Genomic DNA, 22,635 nt, shown 5'->3' on the forward strand with positions numbered 1-22,635 from the left:
AGGTATAACTAGCAAGAGTAACTTCATGGCTTTATAGATCAGTTGCTCATCTTAGAATTAGTCTAGCAATAGCATCTCCACATACGAAACCTGCTCACAACTAGAAACTCAGAAATCTGCATCAGATGTGCTTATGTTGAATAAGTGTGCCTATAACCTACAAAGATTTCTGTGCAGAAACATCCCTAGCTCCCCTGTTGACATCATTTCATTGCGACCGCTGACCTTAACACCAAGTATAGCATCCATAAAAATAAGCTTAGAATCCAAATGAATTAAATTGAATGTTGATAGTGGTGATACTAAAATAATTTAGGAAGGATTTGAGCCTTCAAATGAGTTTTGAGGCTTAAAGTCTTATTCACTCACTTTATTTAAAAATTCATACTGTGAGTATTGACTCAGAAATTATTATTAATACTAATTTTAATTGTTAAAATATATGATCTGGCCAGGGCAACTTCTTCTTCCTTCTCTTTTCTCCTCCTATATTATTTATTTACTTATTTTATACTGATAATTTTAATTTATATTATGTTTGTAACTCAATGTATTTTTTGCATTTTTGTATTTAATGGTAATTTATTATGTTCTATTGTATCTCAGTGTATTTTATTGTGTTGTAAGCCGCCCCAAGGCTTCGGCAAGGGGCGGCATAGAAATGTAATAATAATAATAATAATAATTTGTATGGTGAAAGCAGTGTCCATGATATTTTGGAGTACAAGAGCACAGGTCCTTCCTTGGGTCATTTACAATCTAAAATTCAACACTTAGGAAAGAATGCAGGATGGGACAGGAATAGAGAGGCAATATTTGGCAGTTGCCATTACATTTGATTCAGCTGAGTTACAGTAGAGGACAGGAACTGGGGATTTGCTTCAGATGGTTCACAGAAGATAGGTTTTGGGTATGATTTGTAAAGAACAAGTAGATCCATGCAATTATCGTGGGGGACTGTTAATAAAGATTCGGTATAATCAGGGAGAATGGATGGAGTTCTTTGAAGCTTTGGACAGTGGGGGATCAGTGACTTGGAGAAGCAAAGATCATGCATAGGGATGAATAGTGATCAGTGGAGGGATGCTGATTGGGGGGTGGCTGTGGAACATTTTGAACAGAGCTTGTGCTGTGCCCAGGGGCAGAAAGGAAATCACAAAGGGACTTAAATAGGGACATGGTATGATCAGAGCAAGAAGAGAGGAGGATTATTTTGTCTGCACAGTGTGCAGTGCAGTGTGCAGTGTGCAGACAAGGGGAAGCAAAGATAAGAATGAAAGGCAAAAAAAGGAGGTAATTGCACTAATCTAGGCAAGAGATGGCTAGAGTGTGGACCAGAATGTTTGTTCAGTGGTAAAGAAAGTGTTCTAAGGAGAAAAACAGCATGGACTAAAAGTTGCTGTTGACCAAAGATGGAGAACAAAAAAAGGAATCTCATAAACCAGGCTATATTTTCATTCAGTAGGATAGGTAATAACATTGTTAATTGATGAGGAAAGCATACATAGTGAAACATGAGTAGTTTATTTGGATATACTGGGTCAGTTTGCACAATCACAGAATAGAAATTGTTTCTTGTTTCTCCCATTGTGTGTTCTGGGAAGATTCGTATAATACCCTCACTCATGCTGTGTCATACAAAGTCAGAAATGAATGGCTTAATTGCTATGGTTAATAAGCCATCCCAGAACCCTAAAATAGCCTATGAGTTCTAGGTAGTTCATTAACCATGGCAGCTCCCTTCAGCTTTAAACAAAATAGCAAGCCATGCCAACATGGGCAATTGTGCAACTTTCACCTCCTTTGGCAGTGAAGAATCCAAGCAGAAATATCAAAGGGGTGTTGGAGATGTTAGATTAAAATGAGGGGAACATTTTAGGAATGGAAGACTTGAGTATACAAGTAGTGTCTAAAGCCAATGGGATTTGATATCACAAAGCAGAGACGGAGAAGAACAAGATCCCCAAGGGATCCTAATATTAAAAGAATGATTGCACAAGAGGAGAACCAATCAAGGGCAGTTTCATGAGGACTGATAGCATAAAGGGAAATAAGGAGAGAAGGGTGAACTGCATCAAAAGCAGTAGAAAGTTAAGGACTGAGTAAGAGGCCTTGCCATTTTTTAAAGATGACACTACCACTTATTTTATTTGTTCCAATAATTGAACCCCAGCAATTATAGCTCTGCAGAATCTCAAGGAACAAAATAGATTTTTTTAAATGAAGTTTAGTTTTAAAGAAATGTAGTACTGGTTTTTTCTTAAATAATTAGGCTAATATTCAATCTGAATATAAAATGTTTGTGATACAATTAATCTCTAAGCTGAACCATTTCCTGTACCATATATATTGTGTGAAGGAGGTTTTTCCTGTGTAAATGAAAAACCAATTTGATCAATTCCCAAATACATACAACCTACCAAATGTAGGCATATCATTTACACCTCTTGAAAATAAACTACTCTAGTCTGCCTAGTAACGTGCAGGCCTTATTTCTAACTGTCAGTCATGAGCATACAAAATGTATTCAGTGAAATAAAGAGATGCAAGTTCTGCTATGAATGAAACAGTGTAAACAGTTCTGTAGTTAAGTTAACATGGTTTTGTGGTCATATTTGCTCTATTGCTGGAGAAATATGAAAAAATAACAATAGAAAACTTGATTCAAAACTTGAGTCATTTGTTTTGCTAAATTAAATGGTTGCTTTAAATCTCCTTGATTTAAACAACCAGTTGGGGTTTTCAGCATCTTGTTGACAACTCTGTGTCCAACTCCATGCTCCCTCCCTGTACAGAACTGTTTTGTGTTCTACCACAACCATTAACTGGAAATGGGTTTGCAGGCTAAAGCTGACAGTTTTCACAGCTGCACAGGCATTTACACCTTTGAAAAGCTTAATAAGTAGGGTCAGTGTATGGGGTTTTTTTTAATTCTCTCAATATTAAATGTTTTTGAAGACAGTGAAATCTAACACTGAAAACATTTAATATAATATGCAAGGAACAGTCCTGGTAATGTAATTCCAGTGATCCTAGAATGTAGCAGAAGGTGCCCATATCTCTGTCATTAGGATCATAGGTGGAAACAATATGATCCAAACACTATAAAAATTACTGGTATGCAGATAGAAAAGGAAAGCCAGTGGAGAATCCTTTCTTTGTATAACCACTTCTATTCATTTTCTCCCATTCTAGTCTGAGACATCATAGGATGTTTTGAAGTCAGAGTTAGCAAGGTCCTCTAGGCATTTCCAAAACATGTTAAAAAGAAGCAGTAGCGGTATTGCCTCACCAGTAGTTAGCTGAATAGACAGCTCTTTATTAAAGAGTTATTTTGATGTCCAGTAGACACAAAAATGTTTTTTTCCGAATATGATGCAGCCTAAGATCCACAGATGTAACAGGTGAGCTCTTTAAAAAAGAAAAGGGTGGGTTCTAAATCAAATAAATAAATAAATAAATAGTACTCACTCTAAAATGGAAAATTTCATCTTTTAAAAATTTAATAACATCTTGGGTCAATACTTTATATTTCTGATCTGGTATTAATCACCTGGAATATACATTGCTAATACTCTCTTGCCTCCTGCAGTGATGTAAATTGCCTCATAATTGTCCACATTTCCAAATGATACTTCAATTGATCTTATTTATTTTTTTCCAAGTTGATTTCCATTTGGGGCTAAATTATTATCATCTGAAAGCAAGCTTTCTTTAACAATGTGGCAGTGAACAGGGAGGGGAGGGGAGATACTTTTCTCCAAAGGCTAGGCTGGTTTTCCATAGTAATAGGGATTTGTAAATTAACAGTAACAACAGCATTAGCAACATACATCCTTCTGCTAAGACTAATAAAATGTTGTATTCTTGAGATAATGCCCTGGTAGAGTTTGAGAAGGGGGCTGGATTCAATGGTCTTATAAGCCCTTTCTAACTCTACTATTTTATGATTTGATGATAAAGAGGCCTCCAGTGATGCCTGTTTCACTGAGGGTGTTTTCAGTAGAGTACAAGGCACAGAAACCAGATTGGAGAGGACTGAGAGCAAAATTAAAAGGGGGGAAATGGAGAGGACAAGAGTAAGTAGCATTTTCCAGGAATTCGGTGGTAAAGGGTAGAAATGAAATAATGCAGTCCATGGACTGGGAAGAAGTTGGGTCAATTGATCTTTTAAAAACAATTGGCAAAAAACAATCCTTTCTTTCCTCCACACAACCAACACCTCACTGCTTCTGACCTCTTCACTACTGCATTCAAACATATCACTATCTCCACTTAGTGGAGGGAAGAGATTGGAGCATAATTTAGATGATCAGACTTGGCAGTCATGAAATAAGAGTGGAGGTCTTGTTATGGATTAGTAACTTGTTAAAAAAAGAAAAAGAAAAGAGTAGGAATAAATGGTAAAATCTTTCAATGGAAGGGTGTAAACATTGCATTCCTGCAGGGATCTCTACTTGATCTCTAAAAAATATTTTTTTATTTTTTTCATAACAGATCTGGAATTAAGAGTAAACTGTGAAGTAGCCAGGTTTGCTGATGACACAAAAAACCGTATTTCCAAACTGAAAGAATAGGCATTAAAATGTCAAACATGGTACAGTATAAGCAAGTGTAACGTTATACATGTTGGGGCAGAAAATCCCCAACTTAAAATATAGGCTTGATGGAATGATAGTTAGCAGTTACAAATCAAGGAGAACTTAGGTTTGTAGTAGACGGCTCATTGAAAATGTGGCTGCTCTGAAAAAGGCGAACTCCATGTTGTTGTTATCACATTGCATAATTCCATCATTAAACAAAACTGTGATGTGGCCACACACAGAATACTGTGTACAGTTCTGATTGCTACATCTAAAAAACGATCTTGCAGAGTTGGAAAAAGTGCAAAAAGGGGAAAATAAAAAGAGGCTGGGAAAACTTCCCAGTGAAGAAAAGTTACAACAGTTTAGATTATTTAGCTTAGAAAAATGGTGAGTAAGAAAGGACATGATATATCTGTAAGAAATTATGCATGGTCTGGAGAGGGGGGATAGGGAGACCTTTTTCTTGCGTTCTCATAATTCTAGAACTTGGGGTCATTCCATGAAGCTGATTGCTGAGACAGATTTAGGACAGATAAAAGAAAGTACTTTTTCGCCAAATACATAGTTAAACTATTTATTTACATCCATTAGATGTAGTGATATCCACTTTAAAAGGAGATTGGGCAAATTCATGGTCAGGAAAGCTATCCATGGCTCCTAGTGTTGATGAGTGCATGCTGCCCTCCAGTATCAGAAAGGGTATGGAGTTGCTGGAGAACTTGGACTGTTACACTCATGGCCTGCTTTGGGATCCTGTAGGCAGCTTGCCCACTGTAGGAAGAGAATGCAGGACTAATGGTTCCTTGGTCTGATTCATCATGGCTCTTCTGTTTTTATGGCTAAGGTTTTGATAATAAAGGAGGTAAAACCTTGGGTGGAGACCAAGAAGGTGGAGTAACAAAGCAGGCTTCACAAACATCACAGAGTTAAAGACTCTGTGGATCAGACAGCTGAGTAGTTTAGCTTAACCAGGTAGATGGTAGATGAGGAGGATGAGGTTTTAATGTGAGCAGTACAGAATTGTGCTCTTATGGACTTGTTTTCTTTGCAGATTTTATTTCATTTTCATCTGAAGTGGAATGAAGGAACAGACTATGGGACTACACTCAAGATAACGATCCTGGAAAAGGTGTCTAATGGCTGTCTTCTCTTTGGGTGGTTTATATCTGAACTTTTGATGGTTTTCATATCTGAAGGATTAATTTTCCTTTCGGAAATATTTTTTGGGAGAAATTGTTCCTCCCTGGAAACAACTTCCTCCCTTTGAACGCTGAACATCATGGGAGATATGGCTAACAACTCAGTTGCATACAGTGGTGTAAAATACACTATAAAAGATTCTAATCATGGAGACTTTGGCATCACACTTGAAGAGCTTCGTGCTCTTATGGAATTGCGTGCTGCAGATGCATTGAATAAAATACAAGAATGCTATGGAGATGTGTATGGAATTTGTACAAGATTGAAAACTTCTCCAAATGAAGGTAAGGCTAATGGTTTATATGCTCCAAGTAAGGGAATGTGTGCCTACCTAGATATTGTAAGCTATTCGGAACCACATGGATGTATTCATAGTTTTCTTACCTAATAGTATAAGTCAATTGCCAATATTTTACTTACCAATTGATGAGCCGCTCAGGGTGCAACTGTAAATAAACTGTTAAGTGTAGGAAATGAAATATCTGTATTCTAGTTGAGGTTTCACTGGTCTCTAAAGTCAACTTTGACAAGCTGATATTCCTTAAATATAAATTCGCTCATTTTTGCTTAGTAATACAGATTATAGCTGTACTAGGATTGTAGTCAAGTTGGCTAAAGTTTGCTTCTATTATGCTAATATTAGAGGAAAGGTATGAAGTTACAAGCATTATGCAAACTTTTGTGTTCTGATAATAAACATAAAAACTGTATTTAAGTATTTATTTTACATGTATCCATTTGTATAGAACTTTAATGCCCTTTTTGAAAACTTGTTCCAAAAATTATGATCGGTAAATCTGTAAACATTTGTACAGTGTAACAAATTATGTTGTATTCAAAGATGTGATAGTATGAATGTCTGACAGTTTTAGGAAGAAATATAAATTGCATGATTTGTGTCTGCTCTAAGACTTCAGTGACTCTAGAGTCTAGAATGATACCTAGAGAATGTTGTTGTGAGTTTCAAATCTGTCTCCTTCAGCTTTACATCTCTGCTAGCTGTACAAAGTAAAAGAAGTGAGCATGATAGAGATGGAATGAATTTGGATGCCACTACAAAATTGATTTCCCTCCCCCTCCCACCTTTTAAGAGAACATATATGTGTGTGGTGTGTTTAAGGATAGTATCCTAGATTTTTTTCTCCTTTTGGAAAAATGTGGTTTGAATTTAATGCAATGACTTGTACATATATAAAGATTAAAATACATATACCATCATCCACCTGAAACAGAGAAAAGGTGCTTTTCAGTTGCCCCTTTTGTTTATTACCATTTGTCATTCCTGCTTAACTTATTCTCCAAATAATATAAAAGAATAAATGTGTCCAGTTCTTATCATAGCCATTTATGATAGGTGAGATTTGGGGTGACTTTGTAAATATTGGTCATTGAGAACAAGTTTTCAGTCAAGACCTTCATCGCTTGCACAAAATAGGTGACAACATCCAATACTATCACCTTAAGATTAGCTTGAGGGTTGAGCTCATTGCTCATAGTCTGGCTTGTTTCTCCTAAACCTGAATTGGTTTTATCAGTCCCCAAAACTTGTTTAAAAAGGCTTTTAGCCAGATGTAATCCTGATTTGGTGTATGGCAATTGAAATTTTATTTACTTAAAACGTATGTAGTGTTGTCACTGAATTTGATTTCAGGGTGGCACTGTTTATGTTGTTTTGTACTCAGGACTGCTGGAAAGAGTAACTGTCCCTTCCATGAGAACTTCTCTGTGTCTGTAATACTGGGTAGAAAAGGGAACATATTGCCATCTTAAAATACACAGGCACTGAGCTCTTTAGGCTAGTATTTGTTTTCAGAATCCACCAGCATCTACTAAATTTGTCATCTCAGTAGAAGGAATGTTGCTGTTATGGGATGGTCACTGGAAAGCAGAGAAGTGTTCCATGTTTCCCTGCTGATGCAAAGGACTTTAAATATGGCTTTCATACAGCAGGCAAAAGCTGGTGGCAGCTGCTCTTACAGCTTTTGTGTTTTTCTTGTCTCTCTTGAGTACTCCTTACAGTAGGATTATGACACACAGTATGTATACACACCCTCTTGCAATTAACTTGAGAGGGAGGTCTGATTAGATATTGTTGCTGATTAGTAGAAAACAACAGACAGATAGTTAGGACAAAGTATGTAAAGGAAAAATTGAGGCTTGTTCCAGTTGATACTGAAGTGATGAAATAGCAGAACACAAAATCTGGTTGGCTGTATTGTGATAAGTTATTGAGTTAAGAAACAGAAACAGATAAGAATAAGAAACAGATCACTCAAGGGCAAATAGGGTGTATCTAATCCTTCTCAGGGCTAGTGAAACTCAGTGATGCCATTCCTGCCATCCTTCAAATAAGGACATACTTAAAGCCAATCTGCATTTTACTGCACTTGGTGTTTCTGTGTGTAATGGAGAAAAGGGCCTTTAAAAGGTACCATTCATTCCTCACTCATGGTTGTCAGAACACAAGTGAGTGTCATGTACATTGCAACCCCCCCCCCCAAAAAACTAGTTCAGTATTGGAGAAACTCAAATGGTATGTTTAGCGCTCATGTTTATTGCCACACTATTTAAGTTTCTGACAAGATTATGAACAATTTAGAAAATTCTATGGGACTGGAAGTGCTCTTTTTTTAAAAAGCTAGGTTTTCAGAGGAAGCCAAATAAATGCTTCTAGATGTGATCATGTATTCATCTAATTGACGCATTGAGTTTGTCAAACTCAAGGTCACAGTGCGTCAATTAGATTAATTATATTGAGTAGCAGACATTATTGTTGTAGCAACTTTCGTATTAGAAATATATTCAGATTCATATGATTTCCTTATAGTACATAGCAGGTCCACAAATCAACTGTGAATAAAAAAAACACAATTATGTAAGATATGTCTGTTTTAGTAATTATCTAGTGAAAAATGCACTTTTGATAGATCATGTGTAAGTTTCTAAAATGGATTTTTCTTTCTAATATTCAGGCTTGAGTGGAAACCCAGCAGATATAGAGAGGAGAGCAACTGTATTTGGGAAGAACTTTATACCTCCTAAAAAGCCAAAAACATTTCTTCAATTAGTATGGGAAGCACTGCAGGATGTTACATTAATTATATTAGAAATTGCAGCCATAGTATCATTGGGCCTTTCTTTTTACCAACCTCCAGGAGGGAATGAAGCATGTAAGTAAGCAGTAAGTTTGTACCTTGATATCTGTGTCACAGTACATGTACAGGGATTATATTAGAAAGTCATTTTTATTCTTAGAATTGCAAGAGAATTGCAAGTTTGTACCTTGATATCTGTGTCACAGTACATGTACAGGGATTGTATTAGAAAGTCATTTTTATTCTTAGAATTGCAAGAGAATATGTGTAATAAGTATATTTTATCATTCTAGTAAGCATTTGAACAAAACATAAATCTTTCTCATATAATTGCTGATCCCTTTTCTTGCACATAAATCTAAAGAAAGCAAAGAAATGACTAAAGCTGCTTGACTCTCTATCCTCCATCTTAATTTTATTGATGCTTATTTTTATGTATATAATTTCTGTACTATCAAAAGTATCTTCAGTTACAAATGCTTACTATGAATTTGCACTGGCATTTTGAAGATGATGAGTATTTAGTTCCCTAAAGTATATGCCTTGCTCAGATGCTGTGCTCCTCAGTAGAGAGAATCCAGGAGGAGACCCGACTTCATGTGTGGCATTGCTTGCTGTTCTCAGTGTGAATCCCTAAATAGAGGTATTTCAGTGCAGATATCCTGGTCATGACATTGATTTATTTTCTGAGAAAGAAGCAGGGAAAGTGAAGGTAGAACAATGTTCAGTTCTTGCTAATACCTGTTTCTGACAGTGGAAAGCAAATAATGGGATAAAATAGTTCTGGTGTATGTAAACCTGCTTAATACTTTAACGTGATATTAAAGCTGACACTGTTATTTCAGTACTTGTCACAGTGAACATGAAATTTGATGACAAGATGCTTAACTTGAAGTACGCCATGGATACGCACTAAGAGCTCTGTTCAGAAACTTGAGTCTGCCCATTAGAACTGTGAAACACCAATTCTGAGCTGACATGCTTTTGGTTTGGTTCACATCTGTCCTATTGTCACTTAAAAGTAAACTTTTTCCTAAAATGAATGCCTACCTACACTTTTATTTTTTGTTGCATAGATGCTTCAGAGAAGCCAATAAAATAAACTATCTAGGTGACTAAAAGATATTTCTGCTTTTAAAGCATACTCTTTGTTTAGTATTTGTAGTTTTCCACCTGTCCTTACAGCCACAAAAATCTATAAAAAGTGGTCAAGAAACTGAGTAAAATGACTATGCAACATCAAAAATTTCAAATGGAAAGAATAATAAACTTAGTGGGCATATGCTATAACAAAAAGGGTTTGTATGTGTGTAATTAGTGGTGCAGGTCTATGTAAGGTTAGCACCTTTTTCTAAAAGAATACTTGTTTAATAGGCTTCTCTGGGATGTATTTAATAGTACTACTGAGTAGGTACTCTTCTCATCCATTTGTTTGATATCACAATAAATTGGGAAAAGGAATTCCAGGAAAGATTTCAGTGTGTGGGTAGGGTTCATATGGAAAAAATTGTTCCCTTACGTCAAGCATGGGCAGACGTCATGTTTGCAGGATTTATTTTGGTGTTTTTTTTTTTTTTAGTAAAACTTTGAGAAATGCCAACTGGAGCCAAAGGCATATGCTTAGAATTACAGAATCTTGTATTAATTTTAATTTGCCTAGATTATTAGAGCTGGGAAAAGATCACAGAACAAAATAATTGTTAGTCTATTGCCTCATCACATACAAATCTAGCTTCTGCCCATTTTTGCCTTGGGTAATCTGGATGTTTCAAGGCTGTTCAGGGCTTTCAAGGTTAAAACTAGTACTTTGAATTGTTCTCTGAAATAGATCTGAAGCCAGTATAGTGGTGCCTTCAGAAATGGGAACTGTTACAAATTACCAGTAGATTGTTCCATACAGGGTGCTACATTTTTAATCAACTGAAATTTCTGGACATTCTTTAGAGGTAGCCCTACATAGCACGTTAATACAACAACCCTCCCTTTTAATTATCAGAGCTTTTATCGTAGAGGCAAGACCACTATCCCCTAGAAGTGCCTATTGCTGGAGTAAAAACATACATAAGCACTCTTGGTCATAGTTCTATTCCAGAAACACTGTTTTTCACATCTAATACTTCAAGCAGATCCAGTCCCACCTAGAACTAGAAGTTTACGCAGCAATAGCACTCACAACAAAGTAAGACAAAACAAAAACAAAAAACCTGTCCAGTTTGAATTAAAGTTCAGCTCATCATCTAGGAATTTGCTGACTGTAGACAGCCACAAATGTTCCACTGTCCTCTTTGAATCTGCAGAAAAGAAAAAATAGAACATACTTTACCCCACATTTCTGGATTGCTTTTCAGGAGTTTCATGTAAATGTTGAACAGCATGGCACAATATGGAACCTTGCAGAATATCATAGGGCAGTGATGGCAAACCTTTTAGAGACCGAGTGCCCAAACTGCAACCCAGAACCCACTATTGCAAAGTGCCAACACTGCAATAAAATCTGAATACTGGGGTTTAAGTTTAGAAAAAACAACTCATTCATAAGAAAACTCAAAGCTAAAATCTTGTGTTAATAAAAATGAATGTATTAAAACTCTCAGCCAGTCCAAGCAAATATCTATCTATCTATCTATCTATCTATCCTTGGCAATACACTGATCAGCCATGCGAAAGCTCGGATGATTCGCGGCTAATGAGTTGCAGTTTGTGATGTCATTGCCTGGCACCGCTACTCCTTTCCGAGCATGTGTATGGCCTCTATGTGTGCTCTTATCCGATGCCTGGCTGCTGGGGTGATTCTGGGGCGACTCATGCCCGCTGTGGCATGTGAGCCATAGGTTCGCCACCACTGTCATAGGGCAAGTAATATGACTGAGTAGGAGTAACCCCTCTTAACATATACCTGAACAGGGCTTGATAGTCAAATGCTAGATATATAGGCAAGCTGTGATGTCTACTCCTACATGATAGCACAACAGTATTATATTAATTTATCAAAACAGATACTGATTTAATTTAGATAACTCAGACTTAGGCAAATTATGTTCTTTTACTTTTAACCCATGATTCATTTCGGCTTTTAACTGAGCTTTTTCTTTTTCAAAATTAAGACTGTTTCTTCCCACACCTACCATACTTCTTTAAAACTTTAAATATTAAACAACATTCATGTAGCTGTTTTCTGATACAAATACACAATCCAAACATAGTATAGAATTTGGTTGGCAGGATGTTTCTTTTACTTCTGTCTAAGAATGAAGATGTTTTTCAAAGAGGCATCCTATGGTTCCTTAAAGAATGTACTTATAGCATGAGTTTTAATAGGCTAGAGCAAGAATCTTCAGCCTTTTTGAGCCTTCAAGCAATATGAAACTTTGAATGTCTCAAATACAACAAAATACAAATCTTATTTACATGGATTATTCCAGATGCTGAAGATTGTCAACTTTTCATAAGTTTCAAATATTTTTAAAGAATAAAGGACTATGTTCAAGTGGTATAAATGAGGGAATGCTGCTCCATTTTAGCTATAGAATATTTCCTGCCTTCCAAAGGTTTCCCAATACATACTTTGATTCTAAGAGTGCAGCATATTTGGAAATAAGATCCACTGAACTTGAGGAAGCTTTTTTGCTTCTGAGTTATCACACATAGTTTCAACTTCTAAACTATGGGTTAGTATTATGTGCAAACCAGGTCACTGAGCAGTTGTTTAATAAAAGATTCAGTGAACTGAAATGCAACCTTACAAAATTTTACCATTTAGTAGTTTGAAGTAGGAGTCCCATTAAAGGAAATTAATACCAATTTTCTGTTTACTTTCCTAATTTCAGTTTTGTATTCATTTACTTTTAATTCTTTGTAGTTAGGCAAAAGGCTTAGTTGTAGACCAAAAGAGAAGATCAGGCTGCACCCTCCCTTATCCCAAATAAAATTCCTGCTTGCACTTACAGATGAACATAAATAAAGTGAACAAGCATTCTGCTGTACCAGGGATGGGGAATGTGTGGCTCTTAAGATGTTGTTGGACTACATAATCCATTATCTCTCACCACTGGATATACTTGCTAGGGCAGATGGGAGTTGTAGTCATCAACATCTGGAGAGGCATACGTTTTCCACCCCAGCCCTGCAGAATGGGCAGCGTACCTTCCTTTATCTCTACACCTTTTGAATAAATTAAATCTCATGTCACCTCACGAGTAGAGCTATCAAAGTTTTATCTAACTTGACTAGGTGATCCACATATACAAGTATACTATGATCTGTGATATCAAAAGCTACTGCAAAGACAAGTTTAATAAATAGTCATAATCTCATAGATCTGCTTGACTCAAAGTGTATCCAGTATCAGTACTAGGTCTGAAGCTAGACTGTTGAAAGGTTATATTGTTTTTGTTGTTTTCCTTCTTTTGACTCTGTCCTGTGCCCACTCTAGAATCATCTTGGATGTAGAGTGTTGTACAGAAATTTATTTAAGTATTTAAAATATTTGTATATCAATCTCCTACTGGGTAGAATATCATATCTGAATGGTAGGTTGCATTTGTAACTCGAATATTCCTAGCCATATACTTGCACTAGAAAAGGCACAAATAATATGCCGGACATATGTGTCTTATGTGTTTTGCAACAGTCAGGATTCTCTTCCATATCATTCCAGAATTCTGCATGTATCATATTGTAGATAGTTGGATGTTTAAAAAAAAGAATTGTATACACATTCTTTTATCTTCATACCATCCATTTTCTTATGAACTGGCTAGGCAACTGATCTGGCTAGATAGGACCAAACTTTGTTGAAATTCTCCTAAATAACAGACTTAATTCATGGTAATATTCTGATGCAGCGGCTGAGAACATAAATACATCTCCTTGATAGTCAGCTAACATGATCTTTTCTTTATCCATGGCTTTAATCTTTTATGCTTAGAATAATATTAATAAATGTAACTAGATAGAAGCTGATCAGAAGCTACCTCAATACAATAGAAAAATTTAATTAAAAAGTTATTAAGCTCTTCTGTTACTACCAGGATTCTGCCTTCTGTTCAGCCATAGCCTTTGACTGTTCAAGAAGAAGGTTCTTATCGATCTCATTCCCTTAATGTTAAAATACTATGAATAAATGCATTAGGGTTCACATCAGCAATAGTTCTCCATCATAGCTTGCTGTATTGTTTAGTACAGGCTTCTCTTGCAGCTGTTGATTTTCAATGCCAGTTGCATTCAGTTGTTTCTCAGCCCTTGAAGATGGAATTCCTACTGTCTATCAGGATACAGATAATCAGATTTCTGACTAAATCACACAGGCTGTGTATTTATATAGGACGTAAACAGAAAAACTAGCTAAAAGCTTAAGAATATTGGTTTGCAGCTGGCAAGAGCCTGACAACACCCATTCATATCTAAAAGTTTTCTTCTTAAGAGAAAATAATTGCCTTGTTCTGTTCTGTGTATGCCAACACCAGAAATGGAAAGAAGAGGGGTCATAAGGTTACTCCCTCCCCCTGCCAGCTTTTTTTAGCATTCCTTTGGCCTACTTATCTTGGGTTAATGCACTTAGAACCCACATTTGCTAGGGAAAGAAAGGAGGTGAGGAAACTTGGGGCAGTGGAAGAACCACTTTTTTTTAACCCACATCCTGAGAATTTGAAATCCAACTCCAGAAGAAAGGGAAATTGAGGGGCCTTCCTCCAAACTCCTCTTCTCCTGCACACACTCTACAGATTGAGTGGACATTAGCTACCTTGAGTGGACTTTTATTACCTTATTATTTACCCTCTGATTATATTTATTACTTTTATTTACCTCATTTACTGATGCATTTGAAATGACTAACAATATAGAAATTGCAACATAAGGACTAACATCCTAATGGTCATCCTCTGAGGTGCGCTCGCGCACTCTCTCTCTCTCTCTCTCCCCCTCCCTCCCTCCCTCCCTCTCCCTCTCCCTCTCCCTCTCCCTCTCCCTCACACACACACACAGCACCCTCTCACAAACTGAAGTCCTTTTAAACTAAGCATGGTTCTTATTTGTATACAACAATGCCCCATTTGGGTAAAATTTATTCAAATCTTGAATAAACAAGTGTGGTGCTGATATGAGGTTTGATTGATTACACTTTCCTTACTAATACAGAGTAACATTAAGATTTGAAAGATAAGTGCTGAATTTTTGTTTATTTCCTGCAGTATGTGGAACAGTATCAGTTGGAGAAGAAGAAGAAGAGGGTGAAACGGGCTGGATTGAAGGAGCTGCAATCCTCCTCTCTGTCGTTTGTGTGGTATTAGTCACAGCTTTCAATGACTGGAGTAAAGAGAAACAATTTAGGGGGTTGCAAAGCCGCATTGAACAAGAACAGAAGTTTACTGTCATCAGGGGTGGCCAAGTCATCCAGATTCCTATAGCTGACATAGTTGTTGGTGATATTGCACAAGTAAAATATGGTAAATATGCCCAATAATTTTATCGACATTTCTGCTAGCCAATTGTGTTTTATTAAAAGTATCTTTTGGCTTTTTTAAGGTGATCTTTTACCAGCAGACGGTGTACTTATACAAGGGAACGACCTCAAAATTGATGAAAGCTCACTGACTGGAGAATCTGATCATGTTAAGAAAACATTGGATCGTGATCCTATGTTGCTCTCAGGTGGGTGATCAGATGGTAGCTAAGATCAGACCATGTGGTATTTTGGAAACTGGACAGAGTTTCCTACTTCTAGAACTAGGTTATGTGAAACATTGTCTTTCCAGGTGGCAGTGTACTACTATCTAGTGCTCTTATGTATTATGTATTATGCTTTTAAGCTCCTTGGGACTGAAAGGATGGGTTTTAACAACAGGTTGGATTTCAGACATACAAGCGTCCTTTAATGTAATTAGTTCAAGCAAGCGTGCGTAGCTGTAGTTGCTCCACTTGCCATAAGATTAAATAGTGTCCATAGAGCAATTGTGCTAGAAACTGGGACCCTCTACATTTTGCCTTTCTAGCTAGTGCACATTAAATAGCTGTTTAATACTGCTGTTTAATACTGCTTTTATTTCACTAATAGTGAAATAAAAATGAAATTATTCAAGGGTGAAGTGAGCAAAAATATAAAAACTACAATAGTGCTGCAAAATGCTTCTTATGTGTACTTATGTTATATGACTATAATTATTGTATTGTATAAAAATGAAATAAATTAATACATTCCTTCCAGCTGACATTCAGTATTCATTGGCTACTGGGCATATTCAGTTGTCTTTTAGCTGTTTCTGTGGGAGTCTTTGCCCCCTTTGTTTTCTGTGTCCTATGGAGTTTTTCCCCCCTGTATTTCTACAAACTTGGGATTACTGTGAGCAAATTTATTGATACTGCTCCCTAAGCACTTCTGTTTTGGTTTATATTCTGTTGACACTCACTACCAGAGTTTGCTATTGGTGGAAGTGTTGAAACTGTATGTAGTTATTTAGTAACCTGTTCCATGAAATTATTTTTACAAGTAATAAAAAATTGAAAGAATCTTACGGAAACATGACTTTTGATTACTTGATTTTGTTTGAAACTGTATGTATTTTCCTTGGGTCTGTAGGGATTGCCTGTGAAAGAGCTTTTCAAGGCCTTAGGTTTATAGTTGACTAGAAACTCAGTTTTGTTCCAAATTTGTATATGATTTTCTGCAATAATTTTCTTTGTGCAAAAAGGGGCATTGCAAAGGATAAGATCATAAGCAAGGCCATGCTGGATTAGACCAAAGATCATCTAGTCTAGCACTCTGAACACAGGGTGGGAAACCAGCTGCCCGTGGAATTGCTCAAGCAGGATGAGTGAATAGTTCACATCACTCTAGAGGTTGCTTTAATATGTTAAGGCAGCAGGGCTTCACTATTTTGATAAATACTGAATTTCATTTTTGCTAAAGTTTTGATTATATATACAATTCATTTGATTAATTCTCTCAGTTTTGCACAGTAGCACACTCCTTTGTCTCAAAGCACAGTGTTGCACCATTGCAGATTCACAACCTATCTGTCACTGCATGCTATATTACCATTCCATTTTTCTTCACACTGTAGTCCGTGTTCTTTTTATGCCACCACAGTTTGTCCAGAATCCCAAATATTTTCCTGTCTCGCTGTCACCATCTGTACATCCACATTTCTTTCAGTGTTTGCTGAACTTCTACCATCATCTCTCAGCCCTTATATCTAATTGACTGTACTAGCACACACAGTTTTCATGTCCCTGAGTGTATGAATTGCTGGTTAATCTGGCACAAAAAGAATGACTGGCAGGATACATTAGGTTGGTTAAAATATGATTCACCTCCATAATGCATCTCTGAATCCAGAAGGCAAAAGACTATACAAGCGTAATGATTCCACTACTCTCCCATTGTTTTTAGGCTTGGATGATCCTTAGCTATTTCCAAAATAAGGCTGCAAACAAAGTATTATTTAGAATTACTTCCAGGGGCTGCAGTCAGCTGTGAGCTCTTGTATTCTGCAGGCTTGCCTTTTTTGCTGCTGCTGTGATCTGAAACTCTCTGCCAACAAAGATTGGGTTGGCCTCCCTTTATGTTGCCTTTCTATCGGCAGGCAGAGTCATTTTTATTTAAGCAGGCCTTTGGTATACAAGCTGGTCTGTTGCTGAAGGGGAGTTAATTGGTTTCTTTCTGTCTGTCTGTCTGTCTGTCTTTCTTTCTTTCTTTCTTTCTTTCTTTCTTTCTTTCTTTCTTTCTTTCTTGTGTTTTTAACTTTCTAATATTGCAATTTTTTTAATCTGGATTTTATTGTTGGCTGCAGTAAGCACCATTTCCAGTGCTGCAGTAAGCACCAGAAAGGCAGGAGATAGAGAAATAAATAAAAGATTGTCATATAGATAGATTAAGAGGTTTGCAAGTTCAAGACTATCTTTGTCTTTTCCAGTTTGCATCTAATTGATTCCCCAGCAGATATGAGCAGTCAGGGTATCAAGGCAGCTGTCTTCTGAAACAACTACGGACCAGAATATAGAAGGGCACTTATAACTGTTTCCTTTTTCTTCTTTGGTTTCAGAAGATACTTGATCAGGATTCCTGATCAATTATTTGTACAATTACTTGAACTGTCCCTGTCTCTCAGATACTCCCTCAGAAGCATAAGCACATGTAATTGATTTTCCTCCACAGTTATTTCTTTTAAGTTGCGTTCCCACAATAAGATTTTAGAATAAATTATTACTGTCACCATGCATAGAAAACATTACACTAATTGTCTATTTATTTATAAGATTTATATCCTGCCTTTTTCTTTTTTAAGAACTCAAAGCAGCTTGCAACATTCTGCTCCTGCTGCTCTCATTTTTATCCCTGCAAGCACCCCCCCACCCCCCATGAAATAGGTTGGGCTGAGAATGTGTGATTGGCCCGAATTCACCCAGTTGGCTGCATAGCTGAACTAGACACAGATTGCCTGAGTCCCAGTGCTGCATCATTAAATCATTATATCAAGGAGTAGTTCCTCTATACTCCTCACTAGTCAGACATCACCTGAAATACTGTGTCCAGTTCTGGGCACCAAGATTTAAGAAAGATGCAGGTAAATTAGAAAGGGTCCAGTGGAGGGCAACAAAAATGATCCAGGGTTTGGAAACACTGCCCTGCGAGGAGAGACTGAGAGGGCATGTTCAGTCTTGAGAAGAGAAGCCTGGGGGGGGGGGGGGGGGGACCATGATATCCCTCTATAAATACCTCAAAGGCTGTCACAAAGAGAAAGGTCAAGATCTCTTCTTGCTAATACAAGAGTGTAGGACATGGAATAATCAAGTCAAGCTGCGACAACCAAGATTCAGGCTGGACATCAGGAAGAGCTTCCTCACTGTCAGAGCAATACAACAGTGGCACCAGCTGCCTAGAGAGGTGTTGGGCTGTCCCACATTAGAGACATTCAGAAAGAAACTGGACATCTGAGTGAGATGGTGTAAATTGGTGTCCTTGCCACAGCAGGAGCTTGGACTTGATGGCCTTCATGGCCCCTTCCAACTCTACTATTCTATGATGAAAAGCTCTTTTGTGTCAGTCCACTTGAAAAATATAATATGGGATAGATAATACTACAAGTACATGCATGGCTAATTTATACCATATATGTTGGTAGGTGTGCATACAACCTGGCACATACGTAATTTTATTACTTTGAATCAATATGTGAATCCACCTTTATAATGCATGCATTTAGGAACAGGTACTGTAATGCCCTCAAATTGAAAACTTCATTAACTGCAACATTGTACCCTGTTTTGAAGGTCTTTTGAAAATCTTTATCTCTGTCCTTTCACTGAGGGTCATATCCACCCAAACCTGAAAAACTGATATCCAAGATTAGAACTAGCTGTTCATTATTGTATTCTTTGGTTTTCCCCTTGTATGTTTGACTACCTCATGTGTATTGAGCAAGCCAAGCCATCAAATTTAAACTTTCTGGAAGTGTGAAAAAGGGAGGTTCTAGATGAGCCACATTCTCAGGAATAGATGGAGGATGAGAGCACTAAAACAGTTCAGGTGTATGTCAGTCTCATCTTCTGTCAATCCCTTATTATCAAGCTGCTAGAAGATTTTCCAGACCTAGTATGTTAATCCTGAATCTGCATAAATGCTTGAACAGGACCAGCGATGTCCTCTGTTCTGCACTCAAGCTGGAAAGTCAGCCGAGTCTAGTGTACAGTTCAAGGTTATTACTGATTTAGCATGGTTTTTTTGGGAGGCAGTGGGAAGGAGATAGAGCAGAAAATGAGTTTTACACTAAACCCAAAATATAGAATGCTTTAGGTACATTTTGACAAATTGGTGTGAGATAATCCTGTCCTTGAAGAGTTCCTTGGTACATTTAAAATTAATTTCACTTGAGAATTCTGCCTTCGGGTTTGCCCCTGTACCTGGTGGATCTTCCCTTCTCCAGTAGTAGAAAAGAATGCCCACGGGTATACATATGTTACCATGCAAGTTGTTACAACTTTGGGAAACAAACCTACAGAAAGGCCAGTGCAAATTTCCATCAGCTAGGATTATATATGAGAAGACGCCTGGATAAATGACCAGGATGAGTTTGCAAGATGTTCTGTATGTACTCTTAGCTGTACTCTTAAAATTGCTTGTCCTCCCTACCCTCTGTCAGACAAAACCATGTTCAAACATGCATATTGTTGCCACCATCTGTCTGTTGTTGGGCTAATAATAGGGATAACCCTAATTATGCTGCCCTGAGAATGGTGTAGAAAGGTGACTTTAAGAAGGAAATATAAACATAGCCAATTTTTAGGCATTTGTCTGTATTTGCTAGAAACTGAATCTTGCACATATAATGCATTACTGGGCATGCTTTTTAAATAGGTACTAGATTGCCAGACAACTGTGAATTGGCTCAGACTATTTTGGGCAGTTTAAAATCCTTTACCTGTACATATATAATGAATGGCCTTTATTGATCAAACCAGGATCTATACTGTAACAGTAATAACAGCACCAACAGCTTTAATTGCTAAGGATTGTACAGTTACAACACTATGAACTGTAACAAAGTTTACAAATAATTTTGAATTTCAGGTACACATGTAATGGAAGGTTCTGGAAGAATGGTAGTTACTGCTGTAGGTGTAAATTCACAAACTGGGATTATCTTTACTTTGCTTGGTGCTGGATCTGATGATGAAGAAGAAAAGAAGGAAAAAGAGAAAAAGGACAAGAAAAGTAAGCATAAAAATTAGAAAGCTTGAAAATATTTGGACAGTCCATAAATGTGTGTTTTTATATGAAGTCTACATGTGTTTCTAATAGAAATCAGGTTCTCCCTTCAGCTGTCCAGGATAAGATTGAAAATGGAATCACGATCTCTTTTATCTCAATTATTTTGAGTTAACATTCTGGGTCAACATGAGCTGACATTACACTAGCCACTTCAATACAATCAGTTTTCACTCAAGTGCTCTTAAAAGTATCACAGGATACAGCGTGTTGTGTGAAGTATAACAGATAATCAGAAACTCAGCAGAATGCAAGAGGAATTGTTCTAAAGTATAAACTCTGAAAGGTGTTTCTTATCTGTGAAGTAAGTCTGTATCTTTGAGGATTAACATACGTTTCAGCTGCAGCTGAATATTAAATACTTCTTAAGCTTTAGGAGGAGTCCACAAAATTTGAGAGCTAGCCAAATCTTGTACCTGCCATGACCCCACCTGCTACTACAGAGGAAGGAACAGGATCTTACATGATAATGTACTGAACTCAAGGTCCAACCTGACTGTGCATGATATGCCCCTGTCCTACAGTTGGGAGAGGGAATTGGGGGCTGGTTGCATTGACCTCCAACAACAAAATAGCAGTTTTCATATGTCTCCAGAGGGGAGGGAGAAACTTGTCCCTTTTCAGGCCCATGAGAATTGGAAAGCTCTCACTGACCCTTTGCTTTTGAAGTTACGGCACAAAATTTTGACCTATCATGGTCTTCTGGGACACAAGCTAGTAGCAACACTATTGTTCATTTTAACCTAATAGATGCAAGATTAGAGTGAGAACATGAGGATTAAAGGTTGGTACACTCACAGCTATACTTTGGGCAAACCAATAAAAAGAGCAGCTGAACCATTCCATATGAAGAGCTACAGCTGTAAGAAGAGAAATACTGTATCTGTACGTTTTTTTCTTTCTTGCCATCTCCCACACAGTTTCTCATTTGATTCCTTTTAGTTCTTTTCTCAGCAAGTTCCCCTCCCTGCCAAGAAAGTCTTATTGCTTCTGAATATTTGAGCACCCTTACAACATTAGAATTACCCTGTAATGCTCTCAAACAGTGAATTAAACCTAAGCATTTAATGTGCTCTAAAGCACACTGATCTATTCATTAGATTGCTAGGTACTTCTGAGGTCCAGAAAAGTATTATAGGAGACTGCTCTGAATTACTTGAAAAGAAAGAGTGAAGCTTTAACTGACAGAGCAGTAAGCATCTATATAGACCTTGCAATTGCAAAAGAAGTTATAAAAACTAATCTCTCTATTTAGTTATTGGAATGGTGTCCTTTAGATTATAGTTAGGTAATGCTATGCATATATAAGCTAAAAATAAACAAAAAATCTCATTATCCAAATCTAAAGTGACATTTGAGCCTTATTTCTAAATCAGTCACTGGTTTTGTTTTCTTTTTTTGCAGGTAAAAAACAAGATGGTGCTATTGAAAATCGTAACAAAGGTAAAGAACAGTATGGATATTAATTCTGGGTTTTGAGTACAATAGATTTGTAACATTCAACCAAAATTTGCACTTTGCATTTTGAAATTATATTGATTATAGTTTTAATTAGGAATAATTAATTAATAATTAAGGGTTGGGAAGAACCCTTTAGAATCAATCCTTCTAGTGTCTACAGACTTTCTTTTGTGCTTGGCCCAGTCCTGCAAAGTAAGTGGGACCAAGAGGAAATCCATGACCTCTTGCAGACCCCTGGTTGTGCAACCAGGAACTTTTCTTGTCAGGAGTTGCTGCAGGATGCAGAAAAGGGATGCTATGATCACACTAGCTGCCATTCCCAGTGACCAACCTTCTTCCCCACTCACTGCTATTGGTGACAGCAGCATATGGGAGAAAGGGGTGCTACTTCCATGGTGAATGAGGCTTAATTACTGGTGAGAGCCCCACAGATATTGGGTGCACTTGCCAGGAACTTGGACTCTGGACCACTAAGCTCAGGGAATCCAATGGATTCCCATCCCCCAAATGGATTTCTTGCACATCCCTA

At 37.2% G+C, this 22,635-nt stretch overlaps 1 protein-coding gene across 5 annotated transcripts in view; it reads left to right on the forward strand.

Annotated features, from left to right (window-relative positions):
• ATP2B1 (ATPase plasma membrane Ca2+ transporting 1) overlaps positions 1 to 22,635 on the forward strand; it is an 80,341-nt gene that overhangs the window by 29,660 nt on the left and 28,046 nt on the right. For all 5 annotated transcript variants that reach the window (XM_044454863.1, XM_044454865.1, XM_044454862.1 and 2 more), the window contains exons 2-7: positions 5,638 to 6,070; positions 8,759 to 8,956; positions 15,073 to 15,327; positions 15,407 to 15,532; positions 20,448 to 20,591; positions 22,050 to 22,088. In XM_044454863.1, the coding sequence (XP_044310798.1) occupies positions 5,866 to 6,070; positions 8,759 to 8,956; positions 15,073 to 15,327; positions 15,407 to 15,532; positions 20,448 to 20,591; positions 22,050 to 22,088 (967 nt within the window). In that variant the 5' untranslated portion in view covers positions 5,638 to 5,865. The remainder of the gene's footprint in view (positions 1 to 5,637; positions 6,071 to 8,758; positions 8,957 to 15,072; positions 15,328 to 15,406; positions 15,533 to 20,447; positions 20,592 to 22,049; positions 22,089 to 22,635) is intronic.

The sequence above is a fragment of the Varanus komodoensis genome, unplaced genomic scaffold, assembly GCF_004798865.1.
Source record: "Varanus komodoensis strain SLA01 unplaced genomic scaffold, ASM479886v1 scaffold8, whole genome shotgun sequence".
NCBI classification, from domain to species: Eukaryota; Metazoa; Chordata; class Lepidosauria; order Squamata; family Varanidae; genus Varanus; species Varanus komodoensis.